Source organism: Delphinus delphis, chromosome 8 (assembly GCF_949987515.2).
Source record: "Delphinus delphis chromosome 8, mDelDel1.2, whole genome shotgun sequence".
Classification (NCBI taxonomy): Eukaryota; Metazoa; Chordata; class Mammalia; order Artiodactyla; family Delphinidae; genus Delphinus; species Delphinus delphis.
In genome coordinates, this window is record NC_082690.1 from 107,598,348 (window position 1) to 107,619,429 (window position 21,082).

Here is a 21,082-nt window from a genome sequence, read left to right on the forward strand (position 1 = left end):
CCGGAATACCAAGCAGGTATTATTATTTTTTAAAGCATCGTTGCTCCGTATCAGCACAGATTTTATATTCTTACACGTAAACACGCACACCCCGCCCCGCCCCCGCCCCAGAATAATGCATTAAGAAATCTGTTTGAAAACACCTCCCTCTCTTCACCATCTATACATATCTGAAACGTAATGACATAGCCACTCCGTCTCGAAACCTAGCAACGGTATCCAAGCGATCCTTGGGCAGCTCATCAGACACCCAAACTCACACATCAGCTCAATGGACTTCATTTAAAAAAAGCAAAGCCTCTCGCTTCTCTCCCCGTAGCTGCGGAAGGACAAGATATAGGAGAACAAACCTTGTTCCGCTGAAGAAGAACAACCCATGTCATTTAATCCATCTGACAGTGCATCTCCCCACAGAGCCGGGCAAAAACAAAAATAACAAAGGTGGTAAAAAATAGGTTATCCCAGTCCAAAGCTTATCAGCTTGCGACATGCTTAATCTTTGCATGACTATTTCGGATTCGAGCTCCCCAGCTCCCCAGCAGCCTTGCTCTGGGGGACCTGCATCCTACGGGAGCCATCGCAAATGCTCGATGGCCAAAGCTTTTTAGACCCGCTGGGCTCATGGACTCAGCCGCAGCTCGGCAGTGGGTGAAAACAAGCAGGTTTAACTCTGGTATTCGCGCTCGCTCTTAGACCATGACTGTCTCTGAGTAGGAAATGAAATAACCAAATGGAGGTCACGTTTAATTTCTTCAAAGAGGAAGGGAGTTAAAAAAAAAAAAAAAAATGAACCACAGCTCCGGTGGGCAGCAACATACATGCTGGCCGGGCTGGGAACAGAAGCGCCTCGCAAGACGCAATCGCTCTTTTAAAGGGATAGGGTTCTATCTACACGGCGAGCTGGATCCACTTCCGGATTCTACAGACCTCGGAGGGCCCGTGAATCACCTCCCGTGTTTCAACGCGGTTAGCGTCTTCCCCCAGAGCCACGGCGGAGCCTCCTAAGTGCCCTGATTTCTCGGCGGGGCACTTCTGTGTCTGGAAAACGAAGGCTGGCTCCGTGGCTTGAGGCGGGGGATATTCCAGCCGTTAAAGGGACTTTTTCAGAAAGGCATCCCATCGACTAGGCTGCATGTGGAAAGTCAGGAAGATGTGTAGCGTTTCAATTGGCTCACTTTGAACAGCAAAATCAACCCCACGCCTAACTTGGAATCTGGGGGATCCTTGCACCATGTTCATCTTCAAAAATGCAACCCAACGCGATCTAGGCAAAGCTGAGTCTTACTTTCATCTCCTCTGAGTTCAGGATCCTGACATGTGAGGCTGTGCTCTCCGAAATGGTGTCCCCGCCCCCATTTAGCCCCACTAAATGCCTGATAAACACAGCCCTGCTAGCCAGCATCACGGGCACCTCCTGACAGAGGCGAGAGCCAGCAGCCTCAGATACAGGACGTCAGTCCCCATTCTTCTGGATCGCTGCTACGCTGTGGTACAGCTTATTAAGTCAAATTTTACTGAAGATCATAAGGTAGAAATACGCGCCCCCCCATCCCCCTCCAGCACCCCGACCGTGATTTCTGAGGCTGCAAAAGAGGCAAACGGCCTGTGAAGTTCCCCAGCGATCAGACCAGACGCCTACCACTCAAGAGTCCGGGGGCAGACGAAAGACAGCCCTGACCAAGACAGACTCTGACAGCACCCGCCCAGGTCACAGGGGTCAGGGAGGCCAAGCCACAGGAGCTGGAGCGGAAGAGCCATGTGGCCGGGGAGCCTCGCACACGACCAACTGGACACCCCCAATCTCACATGGCCCCAGAAAAACCTGCTGTGCGGGCGGAGAGCACGGCCCCCAACACGACCCATGCCCCGTGCCCCCGCCTCTGACGATGCTTGGGGGGCAGAGAACATTACACCCTGGCAGACACACCCAGTCCAGGAATCGATTGGCCCACAAAGGGCTCGGCTCCTTGACGCCCAACTCCAGGTGCCGGGAAATCGGGATTTTATGTCAAGAAGGGCGGGCGGGGAGGGGCTGAATGTGGAGTGGAAACACTGACGGGGGAGGGGGTCACCCATTCAACGGACATTTACTGAGGCCCCACCGTGCGCCAGGCACCGTAACAGCCCAGGGCGACAGTCATACAGCAAGGTGAGTGCCCTCCGCGGGGTTGATGGCAGACCCCAAAAGACGTGTCCGAGTCCGAATCCCTGGATCCTATCATCGGGACCTTATTTGGAAGTAGGGTCTTTGCAGATGTCATTGATTTCAGGATCTCGAGAAGAGATGGTCCCGGATTTCGGGTGGGCCCTAAATACAGAGGCTGATGGCCTTACTGGAGGAAGCAGAGGAGATCTGAGACACGGCAGAGAGGAAGGTGGTGTGAAGAAGCAGGGATGCATCTCCTTGGCCCCAGGAATGCCAAGGACTGCCAGCTACCATTAGAAGCTGGGAGACATGTGAGGGAGGAGCCTCCCTGGAGCACCCAGAGGGAAGCAGCCCTGCCGACACCTTGACTTTGGACTTCCAGCCTCCAGAACCGTGAAAGAACACGTTTCGGCTGTTTGAAGCCACCCAGTTAGCGGCATTCTGTTATGGCAGCCCCATCCTCGTGTTCTGTGTAAAGCCCACCAGACATGGGGCAGGGCAGGCAGGCCTGGAAGGTCCCGGGAAGCAGATGTCCAGCATCAGAACTGCTGGAGGATGGAAAACGGCGACGGCAGGGGCCACCCCGGACCTCCTGCGTCAGGTTCTTGGGGGGGAGGGGCTGCCCCGAGCACCTGCTTTCTACACGAGCTCCCCAGGGGCACCCACACCTGGCACGTGCTGCTGGCCACTGGGGAGCCTCAGGGGGTTTCTGTCGGCGCGTCAGGAACAGTCAGGAACAGGAAAGAATTCCCCATCTAGGGGATCGACTGCCAGAAACACAGAAGGCTCGCTGGGGTGGGGGATGAAGACGCAGCCGAGGTGCCTGGGGACCGGGACACGGGGGAAGTGGAGTGGACGCAACGATCACAGTGGCCAAGCGCATGGGGAGCTGCTTTTCTGAGCAGATGTGCGCCGTTCTCCCCGGGACAGCGGTTGATGGGCAGTTCCCGGTTTGGAAGGTCCGGGGTCTGCGGTCCTTTCGACGAACTCCTGAACCCCGGGGGCAGGGAGGCAAGGAGGACATCGCCCTCTGTGTCATCAGCTCCTGAAGGGCCAAGGCCTGGGACAAACGAATGTTTCCGAAGCCCCAGATGAGCAGGGCGCCCGAGCGGAGAGAATGCACCAGGAAGATGCTCCTGGAAAGATGGCGGCAGAGAGGACAGAGCCGGCCCCTCAGGAACCTGCCAGTTCAGCTCCTCCCAGGCCTTCCAGGGCTGTTCAAGCACAGCACAGCGGGGAGAAGGGCTGCCTCCGCCTTTCCCGGGAGGTGCGGATTCTTCTCGAGACTGGAACGAACTGGGGGGCAGTGGTGTCGGAGTTCCGGACCAATGGCTTCTGATGCTTTCCTGTCAGAACTCTTCCCTTTGGTCGCCCCACGGAGGTGGCTCTATGCCCCAAGCTTGTCCTCCGGCCTCCTGTCCTCTGTCCCTCCTCCAGAGAGCAGTTTGCAGGCCATGTCCTTCCTCGGTAAGGCCTCCCGGGGACCCTGACCCCGCAGGGGAGGAGCAGTCCCAGCGCCCTTGAATACGTCACAGCGGGAGAGAAGCAACAGACTAGACATTTCTCTCTCTTTTTTTTTTTTTTTTGCAGTACGCGGGCCTCTCACTGCTGTAGTCTCTCCCGTTGCGGAGCACAGGCTCCAGACGCGCAGGCTCAGCGGCCATGGCTCACGGGCCCAGCCGCTCCGCGGCATGTGGGATCTTCCCGGACCGGGGCACGAACCCGCGTCCCCTGCATCGGCAGGCAGACTCTCAACCACTGCGCCACCAGGGAAGGCCGACATTTCTCTTTGAAATGTGAAAACTCCATGTGGAAGCCAAAGCCTCTTCCGGGGTCGTCCTGACGGCACAGCTCGGGGGTGCTGGCCTGCAGGGTCCGTACCTCCGTCCTAATCCAACTGATTCTCGGATGACCCCTCTGCAGCCCCCAGGCCCAGCCTCACGCTGCCCCCGAAGTGTCCTCTTCCTCCCCTGCCCCTGCCCTCTCAGCCCAGCTGGGGAGCAGAGTTCGGCGGACAGATGCTCAACTCTGGTGGCCACAGAGCGCTAAGCCTGAACCAGGAGGCCCAGCCTGGGGGACCACCCCCCCGTCAGTGGTCTGGGACCCAAGCATCCTCTTCTTCCCTCTCCATCCCTCCACCCACGCGTCCAGCCCCGGTGCCAGCGCCAGCCTGTGTGAAGACCCCCAACCTCCCCTGCCCCAGCCTGCGTTGCTGCCTGAAGCCCTGGCGTGCAGCCCCCTGTTCTAGGCTCACAGGGAGGCAGGGAGACTGGCAGTGAAGAGCCCAGAGCCCCCCAGAGTCATGTGAGCCTGGCTTCAAGGCCTGGCCCGGCCAATCACTCTACCACGTGGTTCTGGGAGAGTCCCGCCTGGGAGATGCCACTGGAGCCCTGCCCACAGCCACTGGCACTCAGTGCGCCGGGTACGTGGGCCACTTGCCCCTACGGGCACCTGCGTCTCCCCGAGGAGGGTCCTCCCTGGCACGGAGCAGGCCTGAACTAACAGGAACTTGACCCGGTGGGTAAATGTACAAGTCACCTCGCCCCTGGGGTGAGACAAGGCCAAGGTGCGCTCCCGCGACCCCCCCGGAGGGCCTGATGGGACTGGGCCTCAGGTGCCTGCAGTACGTGCTCGTTAAGGCACCTGAGCTGGCGCCCTGTCCCTTCCAGACTTACTCTCTGTGCTCCCACTGCTGCCGCCTGCCACCACCTCCACGGCAAACCACTCCCCTCAAACCCTTGCCTCAAGGTCTGCTCCTGGGGGAACTCAACCCAAGCGCCATGTCCCGTGTCAGCTTCGTCCTTGGTCGCACGGAGACAGCGACCGCATCCTTGGAGGAGCGTGGGACGCTGGGCTCGCAGGCTCAGAAGGGGTTGGCTGTTTCCCTGGACTTATTCCTTCCCCCAGAGGCAGGGCGGCTCTCTGAGATGGCAGGCAGGGACCCGCACGCGGGACTTAGCCAGACTCTCCCCACCCCCACCCCCAGCATCCAGCCCCGCCGGTAACGAGGGGAGATGCAAAGCTGGGGGGGGGGGCAGAGGGCACAGAGCAAACAACCGGGTTCGAACCTCGAGGTTTAGTTAACACGACGCTGAATCGGGATCTTAGGGTGGATTTACTGTGCGTCTGAGAATGAATGACATGAGTGACATCTGCGCCCACGAGGGACCCACAGCTTCCGTGCCCTTCGTCACCTCTCTGTGAAATTTCAATGGAATCCACTTAAATGGCACAGTTTGCTAGTTCACAATCACAGATGCTGAGTCAGACGACCCAGAGGAAAGACGAGGACTCTTTTTTCCTCTTCTTTGGAGACGCTGAAAGGACCCAGCAGGGAAGCAGATTTTCCGTACTATCCTTTCCCTTTGGGACACGCCAGGGAAAGCCCACGGCGCAGGTAACGAGGGGCATGGATTGACAGGAAAAGCCACCCCACATCCTCACTGAGCCCCGGGGCGTCTACAGAGGTACAGCAGGCAGACCTCAAACCTCAATCCCCACACCGTGACCCACGGAAGTCGCTCGCGCCCACCGTGACTACCCCATCTCTCGACAGGGCAAGCCCTTTACAGTTTAAAGAAATCATTGATTCGATCGGGTGAGTGGTAATTAAACTGTGTTCACCCAACAGATGGGTATTATTTTTATAATAAGAAAACCTGTTTGTAGAGAGGTGTTTGCATCCCTGATCGGAAATGGAAGAGACAAGCCAGGAACCTCCCCGACCTGGGCTTTAACATGGGCACTTTTTGAGCAGGACAGGTTCATGGCTGGGGTGGGGACGGGTGTGAATGTGTAGGCGGGGCTTGGGGGGCAGGGGTGGAGTCCCTACTTTCTCTCCACTCCCTTCCGACGGCTGGGTAAGGAAACCACTTCACGCCCCCCCCCGGCGTGCGGGCCCTAGGCAAGGGAAAGTGAAAACAACGAGGGTAGGTAGCCCCAAGTTTGTCACCATCGCAGAAGCTCAGAGATCCAGGGGTCCTTGGCGCCATTAACCATCCCACGGTCCTGCTTGGGGCCTGCACACCTGTCTTCTTGGACACCTGCCCTGCTCAACAGAGTTCCCATTCCCTTCACAGTAACCGGTGTTTATGGACCTCAAGCCAACCCTGTCCGACTGTACTGCTCTCTCGTCCTAGGGGCGTGGTGCTTAGAGTTGGAGAGCTCAGTGCATTTCCTAAAGCACTTTGCGGACGTGAACTCGCCCATCTGCATAACGTGCTTAGGAAGATGCTGATGTGGCCATGGCAGAGGCCCGGATCTCAGAGCAATTAGGAGGTCCACCCCGGCTCGCGGGAGGACCCGCGTCAGCATCGGGCGCAGCGTCTGGGAGGCCCCAATGCTCGGCTCAGGGGACCGGATGAGGCAAGCAGGCATCCAGCCGCACATCCTTGTGCGATTCTCAGGGGCCGGCAGGCGCCCGCCAGACACTCGACACGGTAAAGACTGGACAGCCAAACACACGGTATCGCTCGCCCCCAGCCCCAAACTCAGGGTGAGCGGCACAGGCAACAAGACACAGACGCCATCTGGCTCCTCCTCCAGGCGCCCTGGAGCCCCGCTGCCCACCCCCTCGATGCACGGCACCGTCTTGAAATCTCACCGCTGCTGGTCCAGTGGGACTGCTCCCCGCTGCATGTCCTGTGTAAGCCCGGGGCTGGAGGAAACAGGCCAGCGGGCTCTTCCAAGATGCAAGACTGGGCCCAGCCGCCGGCAGGGCGATGGGAGAGGGGAGGAGCCCCAGAGACAGTCCTCCTGGTTGGCACGAGGGGTACTAGAAAGGGGAGCGGTCATCAGCAGACATCGGGAGGGATGCAGAGGAGGGAGGGGAGGGGGTGCCCCTGGAGCTTTCCTGCTTCATTTCGTTGCCGTCTCTTACTTTAAATGGAATCACGTCTGTCACAGAATCTTCCCAGAAACCCATCTCCATGAGTTGCAAAGTGATCTTGTTCTCTGGATGGACAGCAATGCCCTGTGGCCACTGCCGGCGTCCTCGCCTGACGTCTAAGGTTTCCCTTACCCCAACCCTGCCAAGAGTTAAGAAACTGGAGGAAGAGAGGCGAAGAAGATGCTCGCACTCTGCTTTCTGTGAAGGTTTTTGCTAAAAGCAGACTCTGAACCAATCTAACGAGGTGCCCAATCCAACAGACCCCCTCACGGCTCATTCGCCACCAGCCTACTCACCGATGTCGGTTTCCTTGTGGTTCTTGATGTATTCAGCCAGCTCGAAGTTACCCGCTATGATCGCCACCTGCAAGAGCGGGAATCACGTTAAAGCGCTAAGTTCACGACACTCTTCCACTTCCTGACGGCCTGACAGCAGCATGAGCCCAAACAGAACTTCCTTTTTTAAAAACAAGAGATACTCCCTTTTTTCCAGTTTACTGAGATACAGTCGATACCCCAGCACGAGGCTGAAGGTGTACGGCATGATGACTCGACTTACGTTATTCTGCAAAATGACCACCGTAAGTTTAGTTCAGGGCCATCACCTCATACGGCTACAAAAATGTTTTTCTTTGTGATGAGCACGTGGGGGATGTACTGTCTTAGCAACCCTCACGTGGCCCACACGGCAGCGTTACCTGGAACCATCGTGCTGAATGTGACATCCCCAGGCTCACTTATCTTGTAACTGGAAGCCCAACTCTGGACCACCTTCACCCACTTCCCCCACCCCCTGCCTCTGGGAACCACAGATCTGATGTCTTTTTCTAGGAGTTTGGTTTAGATTCCACTCGGAGTGAGATCATAGAGTATTTGTCTTTCTCTGTCTGATTTCAGACAGCACAGTGCCCTCAAGGCCCGTCCATGCTGTGGACCAATCGTAACTGCTGAAACGGCAGCTACAGTACCCATCGTCCCCAGGCCGAGGCACATCTTCCCACTTTGCCCCTCTCTAGGCCCCTGGGCGTTCTTCGACAATGAGGCCATCATTCTGTGAGAATCTATGTGAGAGAGTCCTCGGCCCAGGAGGCCACAGCGGGCGCAGTTCAAGGGGCTGAGCCTGGAAACTTCCAGGGACCACGTCCTGCATCCCCGCCAGGCCCAACTGGTCCCTACACCCTCCCCTGGGGGGGAATCTATTCCTCTGATTGGTCCCCATAACTGGAGGGAGAGGGAAATCTCGAAAAAGCATTCAAAGCCGTTCACTGGTTTTCACTCAAGCAGAAAAAAACTCCACCCATGCACCTGTGCACAGCAACGAAACAAGCACCTACAGGAAACGGTCCGACGTGAGCCCTACAGAGGCACCGACTAAAGTAAAGAGTCCACGTGGTCCCTGATACACTGCGGCAGCCAGACAGGCGAAGCCAAAGTCCCCTGGAGTGGGCTGGGGCTCCTGGGGAGATCTGAACCAGAGCCCCCATGGGCAGGGCTCTCCGTGCCCCAGACGGGGAGACCTGGTGGGCCCGGGGGTGGCTGTCTCCACCCTCAAATGAGCCGGGCGTTCAGATGCCAGCCTGCAGACACACACATGGACCGTCAGTCGACTTTCAGTGATGATGTGGGTGGGCCTTCCCCAGTCCTTTGGAGGCCTTCAGAGCAAAGACTGAGATTTCCTGGAGGAGAAATTCTGCCTCAATTTGTAGCACCAGCTCCTTCCTGAGTTCCCAGCCTGCCCTTCAGACTGCAGACGTGCCAGCTCCCACAGTCCTGGGAGCCAACTCCTTAAAAGAAACCTCTTAAATATATATATATCTCCATCCTGCCAGCTCTGCTTCCCTGGAGAACCCTGATTGATACAGCTTCACATGGGGGCCGGGGGCTGCGGCGCTACAGAGACCCAGGGACCCCAGGCTCCCGTCCTAGGAAGTGACATTGATTTCAACTCTTGGGCCCCACCTAATGCTAGGTGTTCTCCAAGGATGCCACCGACAGGAGCAGCCCGTATCCAAATCCAGCCCCCTCCCCGGCCTGCTAATGTCAGGGGAGCCATGGCAGCCCCTGTCCACACCAGCCGGGGGCCGTGGGGGTGGAAAGCAAAGGCCAGGGTTAGAACCACCTGGTGAAAGGCGCTTCACCAGCCTCCTGCACATTGACCGCCCCTCTGGGACCCAGGCTTCAGACCATGGATCCTTGAAACACGACAGGGACAGAGGTGAGGGCCCCGGGCAGGAGGTCCTCACAGGCCCTGAGAAGCCAGTGACCTAGTGTGCTGGCATTTATGATGTGAACGTAAAAGGGCGGCTCTGCAGGGTTACTCGTAACAAGTGACCCAATGTCATTTAGGTGACAAATGGTCAGAATCATTCCTGGTCAGAATTCCCTGGTGGTCCAGTGGGTAGGCCTCCACGCTTCCACTGCGGGGGGCCCGAGTTCAATCCCTGGTCAGGAACTAGGATCCCGCAAGCCACGTGGCGTGGCCAAAGAAGAAAGGAAAAAAAAAAAAAGAAAGAAAAGAGTCATCCGTTGTCTTCCAGCCAGACCCTCAAAGGTAAAGCTCGCTCCCACCCGTCGGGATGGCTACTGTCAAAAGACAGAAAACAAGTGTTGGCAAGGATGTGGAGAAACTAGAAGGCTTGTGTATTGCTGGTGGGGATGCAAAATGGTACAGCTGCTGTCGACAACAGCATTCAGGTTCCTCAAAAGAATTCCACATATGGGATTTCCCTGGGGGTCCAGTGGCTAAGACTCCACCCTCCCAATGCAGGGGGCCTGGGTTCCTTCCCTAGTCAGGGGACTAGATCCCACCCACACGCCGCAACTAAAAGATCCTGCGTACCACAGCGAAGATCCTGTGTGCTGCGACGAAGACCCGGCGCAGCCAAATAAGCAAGTAAGTAAATAAATAAGTAAGTAAATAAATATTTTTTTAAAATTCCACATAGAGCTACTATATGATCCAGCCGCTCCACTTCTGGGGATTCACCCAAAGGATCTGAGAGCAGTTACTGTATAACGGTTAGTTTTACGTGTCATCTTGACTGGGCCACAGCGGGCCTAGATATTTGGCCAACAATTATTCTGGGTGTTTGGGGGAGGGTGTTGCTGGATGAAGTTAACATCTGACTCAGTGGACTGAGTAAAGCAGATTGCCCTCCCCAGTGTGGGGGAGCCTCGTCTAATCAGCTGACGGCCTGACTAGACCAAAAAGGCTGAGTAAGAGGGAACTCCTGCTGCCTGATTGTGAGCTGGGACGTCTCTCTTTTCCAGCTTCAGACCCTGAGAAGCGTCAGCTTTTCTTGGGTCTTGAGTCTGCCGGCTTTTGGATTGAAACTTACACCATCAGCTCTCCTGGGCCTCCAGCTCGCCATGACCTCAGATCTTGGGCTTCTCAGCCTCTGTAATAAATCTCTGTGTGTGTGTGTGTGTGTGTGTGTGTGTGTGTGTGTGTGTGTGTGTGTGTGTGTGTGTGTGTGTGTGTGTGTGTGTGTATTGTGCAAGTGGGGCGCTGCTGTAACAAATAACTAAAAATGTGGAAGCAGCTTTTGAAGTGGGTTGATCCTGGGAGAGTTTTGAGGTGCATGGTAGGAATATAGATGTTAAAGGTTATTCCGATCAGATCTCAGATGGAAATGAGAACTTGTTACTGGAAACTGGAGGAGAGGTGATCCTTGTGATCAAGTGGCCAAGAGCTTGGCCGACTTGTGTCCTGGGGTTTTGTGGGGGGCACACCTGTGAGCCATGAACATGGACGTTTAGCCGAGGAGATTTCCAAGCAAAGTGCTGGAGGGCTGCTGACGGTAAAATGCAAAAAGATGGATGAATTGAAGGAGGAATTGTTTAGCAAGAAGGAACTGGAATGTGCAGATTTGGAAAGTCCTCAGCCTGTCCGTGGTGCAGGAAATGAGGAAGCAGGTTCTGAAGAGAACGCTGAGGGTGTGGCTGGACCATCACGTGATAACGAGGTTGCAGAATTATACGCGCATAGGTACTGCCAGTTTACTCGGAAGGGGGTAGAGTCGTAGGGTGAAGCGAGGGGAGGCTGTCGGACTTCTAGGGTTTAACAAGACGGCACGATAGAGCCACTCAATTGCGAACATGTGCTATTCTTCAAAAAGAGGGGAAAATGACCCCAAAAGTGAGTCAGAGAACATCAGGGCCACTGCCTTGGTTTCAACAGGTCAGAGAGCCTTTGCCAGAAGCCTTGGGGGTAGGATCACCCTGCCGCACTGTGTGGGTGACACTGCCGCCCCGACGGGCCTAGGGGACAGAATGCCGAACCGAAGAGGAGAGTTCTACGTCTTAAGGTCTGATCGATTCACCCCGATAGGTTTGGGACTTGCTTGGGACCTGTTGCTCTTTCCTACTTCCCGATTTTTCCCTTTTGGAACGGGAATGTCTACCCTATGTTTGACCCAATGTCGTGTTTTGGAAGCACATAACTTGCTTGGTTTCACAGGTTCATAGCTGGAGAGGAACTGGCCTCAGGATGACTCGTACCTGAAGTTTCACCCACACCTGACTTAGACAATATTTACATGAGACTTGGACTTGAGAGTTTGGGGGTGGTGCTGAAACAAATGAAGACTTTGGGGGCTGTTGAGGTGGAAGAATGTATTTTACATGTGAGAAGGACATGAATTTGGGGGCCAGGATGTGGAATGCTAAGGACTGGATGTTTGTGTCCCCTCAAATTCATATTTTGAGGCTCTAACTCCCCAAGTGACAGTGTTAGGAGGTAGGGCCTTCAGGAGGGGATGAGATTAGATAAGGTTATGAGGGTGGGGCCCCCATGATGGGTTAGTGCCCTTGTAAGACACACCAGAGAGCTTGCTCTCTCTGCCACGTGAGAACAAAGCACGAAGGTGTCCGTCTGCAAGCCAGGAAGACAGCTCTCCCCAGAACCTGACCACGCTGGCACCCTGATCTCAGACTTCCAGCCTCCAGAGCTGTGAGAAATAAATTCCTGTTGTTTAAACCACCCAGCCCATGGTATGTTGTCAGAGCAGCCTGAGCAGATTAAGACAGCAGGGACTCAAACAAATATTTGCACACCCATGTGCATAGCAGCATTAGTCACAATAATCAGAAGGTAGAAGCAACCCAAGTGTCCACTGAGGGATGAACGGATACATAAAATGTGGTATATACACAGAATAGAATATTATTCAGGCTTAAAAAGAAATGAAATTATGACACAGGCTACAACATGGATGAGCCCTGCAGACATTATATTAAGTGAAATAAGCCAGAGGCAAAAAGGACAAATCCTGTGTGATTTCACTCACAGGAGGTCCCTGCGGGAGTCAGACTCATGGAGACAGAAAGTAGACAGAGTTTCAGTTTTGCCAGATGTAAAGAGTTCTGGAGAGGGACGGTGGTGATGGTTGCAATGTACTTAATGCCGCTGAACTGTACCGTTAAAAATGGTTAAGACAGTAAAATGTGTGTTATCTGTATTTTACCGTAATTAAAAAAAAAAAGGTAGAAGTCCACCTGTGCGGATCAGAAGGGGAGAAGATCAAATACGAGAACACGGACCCACCCCGAACAGTCAGGCAGGTGTTAGGAGAGACACTGGGGCTTTGGAACAGCCATCCCTCCACAGGCAGGGGTTGGGGCTGGGGGTGGGGGGGATGACCCAGCCCTAAGGAGGGTGAGGGAGGAGGGGCCTGGGACAGCGCCCAGCTGAGCAGGGAGAACCTATCTAGTTAGCAGGATGGTCCCGCGCATATGGACCTATCTGTGGCTACTCGCCTCCGGGTAATCTTGTCCAGACTCCCGAGCTGTTGCTTCTGCTGGGAGTGAAGGTAAGCAGGCAGGCACCTTCAATCAGAGAGACAGAGACCGAGATGCCCCCCTCTCTAAGGGAGACGCCGCTCCCCACGGCTCACCTATTCCTACAGGCTGGCCCCAGCCGAAGCCTGACGGGGAGCTGGCAGACAGGTGCCGTAGAGGAGAGGGGCTCTGGCCTCAGGCTGCCTGGCTGCAAATCCCACAGCTGTACTAGGTGACATCAGGCATGACGCTTAATCCACGGGCCTCGGTTTTCTCAACTTTAAAATGGGTTTGGGGAACTTCCCTGGTGGTCCAGTGGCTCCCAAGGCAGGTGGCCCGGGTTCGATCCCTGGTCAGGGAACTAGATCCCACATGCATGCCGCAGCTAAGAGTCTGCATGGCACACCTACAGATCCCACGTGCCACAACGAAGATCCCACACGTGGCAACAAGGATCCACAACTGAGACCCGGTGCAGTCAAATTAATAAACAAATATTAAAAAAAAACGGGCTTGTTGTGGGGATTCGATGAGATTACGTATGTAAAGGTTTAGAGCAAAGCCCGGCACACGGTGAGTCCTAAAAATGTCTGCTGTTACTATTGTTGTTCACGTGCTTATTACTGACTACTTGTCTGTAAGCAGCGGACAGCTCGTTATAAAGGTCCCCTAAGCGCCCACGATCAACACACCATCAGAAACATACAAGCGCACACTGCACATCTGCGCTCCAATGCACACCCAGGACAGCTGCCGAAAATAACCTAAAAATGGACCCGCAACCAGCAATTCCGAGCTTATGCTTCCAAAGAAAAGCTTTAAGAGCTGCAGACTGAGTTACCGCAGCACGGAAGCCACAGGCGCTCTTCTGGCCAAAAGAACCGAGCCCACGATGCAAGTGAGAGCAATGCAAACTTGTATTTCTGGTAACTGGCTGACTGTTTCTCCCTGGATGATTTCAAGGCCAGGAAAGTCCTCTCCTGCAGGAAGCAGCCGCCTGCCTGTCCTGCTGCCTGCCCCATGCTTGGGCATCCCACGAAGTGTATGACGGGAGGATGGAGAGCGGGCTGGGTTTGACGGAGGCATCTCAGTTCCATCCAGCAAGCGTCTGGCTGCTGGTTTGATGCATAAAGAAGGCAGAAGGTTGGGGTCTGTTTTCTTTGGTTCCAGGCATACGATATCAATAATAATAAAATCAAGTTACGCCAAGCCCTTAAGTAGACACACTGTTTGTTCTAAGGGCTTGACATGGATAGAGCCTCTTTGAACCTAACAACTCTATGAAGTGGGCACCGTTATCTCTACTTGACATGTGACGAAACTGAGGCACGAAGAGGTTACGTAACTTGCCTGACATCGCACAGTAGTCAGTGCTGAAGCCAAGATATTATCAATAACTCAAGCCGTGCAGGGCCAGAATCTTGATCTGATTTTCAAGGCACAGAATGATGTCTGTAAATAATTTTGATTTTCATCACATGGCATTTTAAAAACAGTTAACCTGTAACAGAATCGCAGTTCGGACGCCTTAGTAGAAGAACAGCAGCACAAGGAAAAATGTGACAGATTGTTCTCGAGGGCTTGTGACAAGGCACGGGCAGCGTGCTGCGTCGGCTGAGTGACCACAGAATTCTCTGTTGTGAGAAGTGCAGGCAAATGCGCTTCCTATAAGGATGGACGCTGCCATTCACAGGTTCCTCAGGATCTGAAAGTGAGGACTGCGCCCTTCCCGGCTCACCTGTCCTCCTCCCCCACCTCCACACCCCCTCCCTTAACTCAACTTGCCTTCTCCCGTCTTGCTCTCAACACCGTCTCAGCAACACATGCCAAAGCCAGGCGTCTGGGCATGGCCATAAGGAAAGGCAGGTGTCCAACTCGAGGGGAAATGTCTGGAAACCCAGGACAGCAAGGACTCCCTTTTGGACTCACAGGCTCCTCCTGCACCCTCCTTTCTTCAGCCATCGCCAGGCTTCATGGGTGGACGCAGGGAGGGTGCTGGCGGGGGTACCGGGAGGAGGCACTCCTGGTCGGAGCAGTGAACGTGCCCCATCGGTCCACACCGCAGGCAGGATGGATGCGGTGGAGCGGGGGAAGGGCAGAGGCTGGCTGGGGACAGACTGGCGGGTCCTGTGAAGGATTCAGAAGGGAAAGGCTAAGGGAGGGGGAAGGGGAAGCTGGGACGAAGTGAGAGAGTGGCGTGGACATATATACACTACCAAACGTAAAACAGATAGCTAGTGGGAAGCAGCCGCATAGCACAGGTGCTTTGTGACCACCTAGAGGGGTGGGATAGGGAGGGTGGGAGGGAGGGAGATGCAAGAGGGAGGAGATATGGGAACATATGTATATGTATAACTGATTCACTTTGTTATACAGCAGAAACTAACACACCATTGTAAAGCAATTATACTCCAATAAAGATGTTTAAAAAAAAAGGCTAAGGGAGCCGGGGCTTCTGCAGAGAAAAGGGAAAGAGAAACCCGCGGAATGGAGAGGCGGCGGGGAGAAACCATAGGATGTGAGGGCAGCCACAGGAAGATCAACTCGCCAGGGGCTGGGCAGTGGGTGGGGGAGGACCCAGATGGCAGGTGGCCAGTTCTGTGGTCCACACCGGTCACCTGCCGGGGCCTCCAGGGAAGACGCGCGGAGCCCTTCTTGTCCCCTTCTCTCTGCAGAAGCGGGGCTGCGCTTCCCCGCCTAACACAGCCGCCTCAGGGTGAGGCTTTCACGCTTGTGGGTCCCCATTATTCTTGCCCCGAGGCACAGTCAGCACCTGAACATGGCTCACTTTATAAAGCCTCAGATGTTGCCTTGTTACTGACACGATGCATCTCAGGTGTTACAGCGGTCCGGGCAGCATCGACGGTTACAGTTTCGAAGGATGCGGGGATGCGCCATGAAGTCATGACCCTTTGCCGGTGCTGACGAGGTCCCTTCCGAGAGGCCAACGGAGTGTGGAGAACGAGGTCAGATGGAACCCGCTGCCCGCTGCCCCCAGGGGCTCTGCCTCGGTGACCAGGCTGTGGGGAGTCCTGAGGATGCAGGAACGTTGGCAAGGGCAATCCACGTCTCCCCAACAGCAGCATGCGGTGGGCAGGGAAAGGTGCCCCAGATGCCTCTCCACCTGGCAGGGCAACCACCCCGCAGCAAAACCCCCTCCTCCGCAAGCTTGCTCCCTCTTCCTCCTGGACTTGAATGGCCGAGGGCAAGGGCGGGGCTTTTGATCTGTTTCTGTAACTCAGAAATCGACACCTCAGATCGACTTGACTTCAATCCTTTTTTTTTGTTTTGTTTTGTTTTCTACAAAATTTGGTCCTTGAAGGATGTTTTCACAATCCACATATGACAACATAGCTCACAAGGAATTACGCTCGTAGAAAGATGAGGTTTGGGGACTCCACCTGGCATCACAGGAAGTACCACAGCAGAGCAGGACCCAGCGTCACGGGGAAGACAGCAGTCGGGGCTGCCTTGTTCACGAGAGGCTGGGCCCGGGGTCCAGGCTCCTTTGTGACCAGCATCTCGACACCTCAGGTCCTGGGCGTTTCTCCTCCCCCCACGTGTGTCCCAGCGGCCGCTGCCCACACCCCAGTACTCCGTGAGAGCCTGGAGGAAATGCACAGGGATGATGTCCTTCTAGAACCGCGAGCTCTGCCCCATCCTCATTCCCGTGTCTAGCCTCTGTGCGAGGGGGCCCGTCACAGTGGGAGTGCCCCCAATTCCCAGTGAGCCCCTCACTTCTGGCGCTTATTTCAACCCTCTAATCTACACCTGAATGAGGCAGATTCTCCCATCCACCCAGTCTCTGCATCCCCCCCACCAGCGATGCTTGTGGGCAGACATTGGACCACTGTCCTGTGGGCAGACACTGGACCAAGGTGACTGTCCCCTACAGACTCAGGGACACACTCCTCAGTGAGTAAGCGGAGGAAAGGTTCCGGCTGCAGCCATCCCGGGTGCCTGAAAATGGTCCATGTCTCGGGCCAACGGGCCATGCCGGATGCACACGGGGGCCTGGGCAGGTCAGTGCTGTGGTGCAGCAGCGGGTGCCCCCTGCTCAGGGTCCCACAGGTGGTGTGAGGTACCACCCCCTAACTGCACTGGGCACCTGCCTGTCGTCCCTCCCCAGGTCAACAAAGGAAGCTGACCCTGCACACCTACTATGTGCCAGGCTTTGTGTCAGACACTGGGGGCCCGGGTGAAACCCCAGTCCTACCCTCAAGGCTGTCCCGCAACCAGATGGCTGGAATCCCACACTGTCTCCTAACATGCTGTGCCCTCCGTGGGGCTTAAGGACCACCGTGGGGAAATGGAAGGAACAGGATGTGCAGTCAGGCTCACACGGCTGAGGGGGCTCGCTACAGCACCAGGAGCAAGGACAGACCCAGGGGAAGATTTGATGGAGGAAAATTAACTCGACAGGCAGGTAGGGGAGGAGAGTGCAAGGCAGTCTGGTTGGTCCTCGCTCAGACTTTCTGCTGATCTATTTCTACCCCTCCTGTATCAGGCAGCCCCCTCCAAAGAGTTTCCTGGAAGACTCCAGCACCATGTGCAGAACACCCTCTGTGGGCTCAAGTCACCCATCCATCCATCCATCTATCCATTCATCCATCCATCCATCCATTCACTCACCTGTTCGACCACCCTCCAGTCACCTACTCATCCATCCACCCATCCACTCTACCATCCATCCAATTGTCCACTCATCCTTCCATCCTTATATCCACCCACACACCTATCCAACCACACATTCACCCTCCCACCCAATCACCTATTCACTCACCCACCCATGCACCCGCCCATACAACCATCCCTCCACCCAGCCAATCGCCCACCCACTCAATCATCTACTCATCCACTCACCCAGCTACCCATCCACCCATCCACACACCCAAACACCTACCAACATACCCACCCACCCAGCCACCATAATCTGACGTCACCATTTGCCATGCCCTATGCCACGTAGCACTTAATCTGGTCTATTTTAAAGCTCTCCTTGGTCTGTGTAAGTTTGCATTCCATGTGAGGAAATGACCCTGTCTGAGCCCAGGTATCAAGTGGACTTGCATCCTTTTCCACCTGTCACCTGGCCCAGTGCTGAGCTCCAAGTAGATGCCTTCCTGCGAGGGCTGGAGGACGGGCGGCGCACACGGACCCTGGCACCTGAGTGTCAGTAAATCTTCCAGGGAGCTGGGCTGCCCCATTTGGACATTCCGCTCGGTCTCCTGGCTCTGGTGGTGGGCGGCCAGTGCCCTGGAGATGCTGTGGCCCTGCTGTGGTGCCCACGGTGGGCCCCGCTGCACCCCTCTGGGCTGGCGCTGGAGCTGGAATCAGGGTGAGGGAGAAGCTGCCTCTGTTCTCATCACTGGCGAAACTGTCATCTCCCGGGATCCGCAGCCAGAATGCGGAGGAAACCCACTCTCCTGCCCCGAATGAAGCATCCTCTCCTCCCCAAAGCCAAACGTGCCTCCCAACACAGAGCTATTTATAGGCGGCTCTGAGATCCTGACACGTCCTCGCCAAAACTGGAAAACAGCTCCACACAAAGACAACGACGGAAACCACGGGCTCGGCCCGTCCCCTTCTTTGGCTTTCCTTCCAGATGACACCATGTCCCCTACTCGAGACTCCAATGGTGAATCGGGAAGTGACTGACACCCGAAGACCCGGGAGCCTGGGAAGGTATCTTACTTCGAGCATCCTTCACGCATGCGGGGAGGGGACGGGGCCCCAGGCTCAGGGGGGTCAGAGGTCACGGACTCCACCAGACAAACGCCAAGGGAGTCTCCGCCGCCTCTAGGCTGGGCTCCGGACCAGGGAGGCCGCGGGCAATTCTGCAGGTTCCAGACGAATCCCCTGTGGAGCCGGGAGCCTCTGCAAACTGACGTGCCACCTGGAGGCTCAGGGACTCCACACCGAACTCAGCGGGGCTGCCTGGAGAGACCCCACTCGGCACTGGAGGCACTCGGCATCCGTACCACCGGAAGTGCCGGCGCCAGGGGCTTCCGGCGCTGAGCCAGACGGAGCAGCCGGGGCTGCGAGGGCACGGGCACGGGCAGTGCCTTGCTGGGTGACCCGCCTGCCTCCCTAGGTTAAAGGGGGACCCTGAGCATTCCTGGGACACCCGTCCAGGCGAGGCCTCTCCTTTGCTGGAACCCCAAGGCTGGGGGTGAAATGGCCTCCTCGTCCCCTGGCCCAGGAGTGAAGGGGACAGCCTGGGCGGTGGTCAGCCTTCATTGGGCAGTGCGGTGCTGTGGTCACGGCCACAGACTCCCCGGCGTGGACCCCTCTAGCACGGACACCGCAGACACGCTACCTCACCTCCTCCGTAACTGGGGATAATTTACAAGTCTAACCCTTCTGTGATGCTCGGAGGATTAAAATTGTCCACACTGATAAATGGCTCCCAGCACAGCCTGACGTTCCACAAAGAAAACTCCAGGCCCAGGCGGCTTCTTAGGTGAATTTTCCCAAACGCGTAAGGAGGAGCTCACACCCATCTCACCCAAATGCCTCCAGAGAATAAAGAGGGAGAACTTCCCCAGCTCCATGGACGAGGCCAACGTGGTCTCAGTGCCAGGGCTCCGCAAGGGCAAGAGTCACCTCTCCCAAAGACGCAGGAAATCCCAGGCGAATACGAGCAGATCAAATGCAGAGGTTTGTGTATGAAGGAGAGGACGTCACCATTATGTAGACTTATTACAGGAATAAAAGAGCAATCGGTATAATTCACCACATTAACGGAAAAAAGGTAACGTCGGTAGGATCGCTTGATGGTCGCAGCAACTGTTATCGATTTTCGTAAGTACGTTACCAGAAAGCATTTGATGAAACTTAATACTGATTCGTGATAAAACTTAACAGACCGGGAATAAAAGAGAACGTAATCTGCTAGCGCATCAGTGAAACATCTCACTGCCTAAGAAGCCTCCACAAAGCAAAACGGGTCACGGCTCCGAGGACCACTGATGTGGGCTCCCCGTGCCTTAAGTGGGGGTCCAGCTGGGCTGGTGGGTCCGATGACCTCACCGCGTGTCTTGGCATTGACCGAAGCCCACGTGGTTGCTTCCACCAGGCCTCCTGGCCTCAGCAGACACGACTCCCTTCCACGGTGGCCTCAGAACAGTGTTCCACCTGGGTAACATCTAGAGCTGCCAAGCCTCCAGAGGGCAGGCTCCGGAACCCCACTCTGCAGCACCACTTCTGGAATATTCTACTGGTCAAAGCACACGACCAGAGTCAAGGCCCGAGGGGAAGTACACTCCACCTCTTTGGGGAGGGGCTGCAAGTCACCGTGGCCACGCTTCTCAATCTCCTACAATTCCATTCCGCACTGCCTGGTGACCACAGCCTGGGCACATTCACCGGTCCCCACGGGGGTGTCTCGTCTGTGCTTTTGCACCTGAAACCAGGCGGAAGCCTCAAAATTCACACAGCCATTCAGAATTTGTCTCCAGACTCCAGAGCCTACGCTCCTAAGTGCTGCACATGGTGTGTCAGGTTAAAGTTGTTTCAGAGCAGGACACGAGCCTCTGTCACTTACCTCCCAGGGAGGCTGGGGCTCAGCCCCAGAATTCCTCCCTGCTCACATGGAGATGCTGAACCCGCAGTTGGTGCTGAGAATTCTTATTTATGGAGAAAACCTCTCTTCGATGTTCAGAAGTTGCTGACCTGATCAACACGTGAGGTCAGACTCGATCTAGCTGGTCTACTTCTAGCTGTGGCAACACCAACCAGGGAGAAACCTCCCAGGCCCCGGGAAGGGGACCGCAACCCCCAACCCCTCTGATGCAGAAGAGACCCTGTGCACGGTATTATCCAGTCCTCAGTGGTATAAAATATTCATGACAGTCAAGGGAAAAGCAGCCATAAGAGAGGCATAAAAGTCTACCACATGCATGAAAGAATGAGAAATGATTCCTTCCCATGGACCCAAAGTACAGCCCCTCTCCCAGATGGGTTTGCCAACAAAATGCAAATTTCTCCTTTGAAATAGCAATGGCTTTGAAGGACACCGTTTGCTCCCAGGAATCTTGCTAAAAAGCAAACAGTTCGTCGTTTGCAAAAAACAAACAAAAAAACAAAACTGCCTTCATGAGGGCAGCTCCCGATGGGACCAACAGGTTGGAGAGGCGTGAACCCAAGGGGGACGTAGGACTTTTCTACTTGTCCCCTCAGTCCCCCTGACTCACAGGGCAGAATGAATGAAACAACTGTATGGTGAGAATCTGAGATTTCGGGGATTACAGACGTTCCTAGATTGGCTTC

The 21,082-nt window shown here is 55.5% G+C and overlaps 1 protein-coding gene across 6 annotated transcripts in view; it reads right to left on the bottom strand.

The window, feature by feature from the left end:
- Nucleotides 1–21,082, bottom strand: part of SHANK2 (SH3 and multiple ankyrin repeat domains 2) — a 546,027-nt gene that overhangs the window by 328,229 nt on the left and 196,716 nt on the right. For 5 of the 6 annotated variants that reach the window (XM_060019467.1, XM_060019468.2, XM_060019470.1 and 2 more), the window contains exons 11-12: nt 7,331–7,397; nt 6,750–6,920 (exon numbers count right to left, since the gene is read on the bottom strand). In XM_060019467.1, coding sequence (XP_059875450.1) covers nt 6,750–6,920; nt 7,331–7,397 — 238 coding nt within the window. The remainder of the gene's footprint in view (nt 1–6,749; nt 6,921–7,330; nt 7,398–21,082) is intronic. The other variant, XM_060019471.1, reaches the window with a different exon arrangement.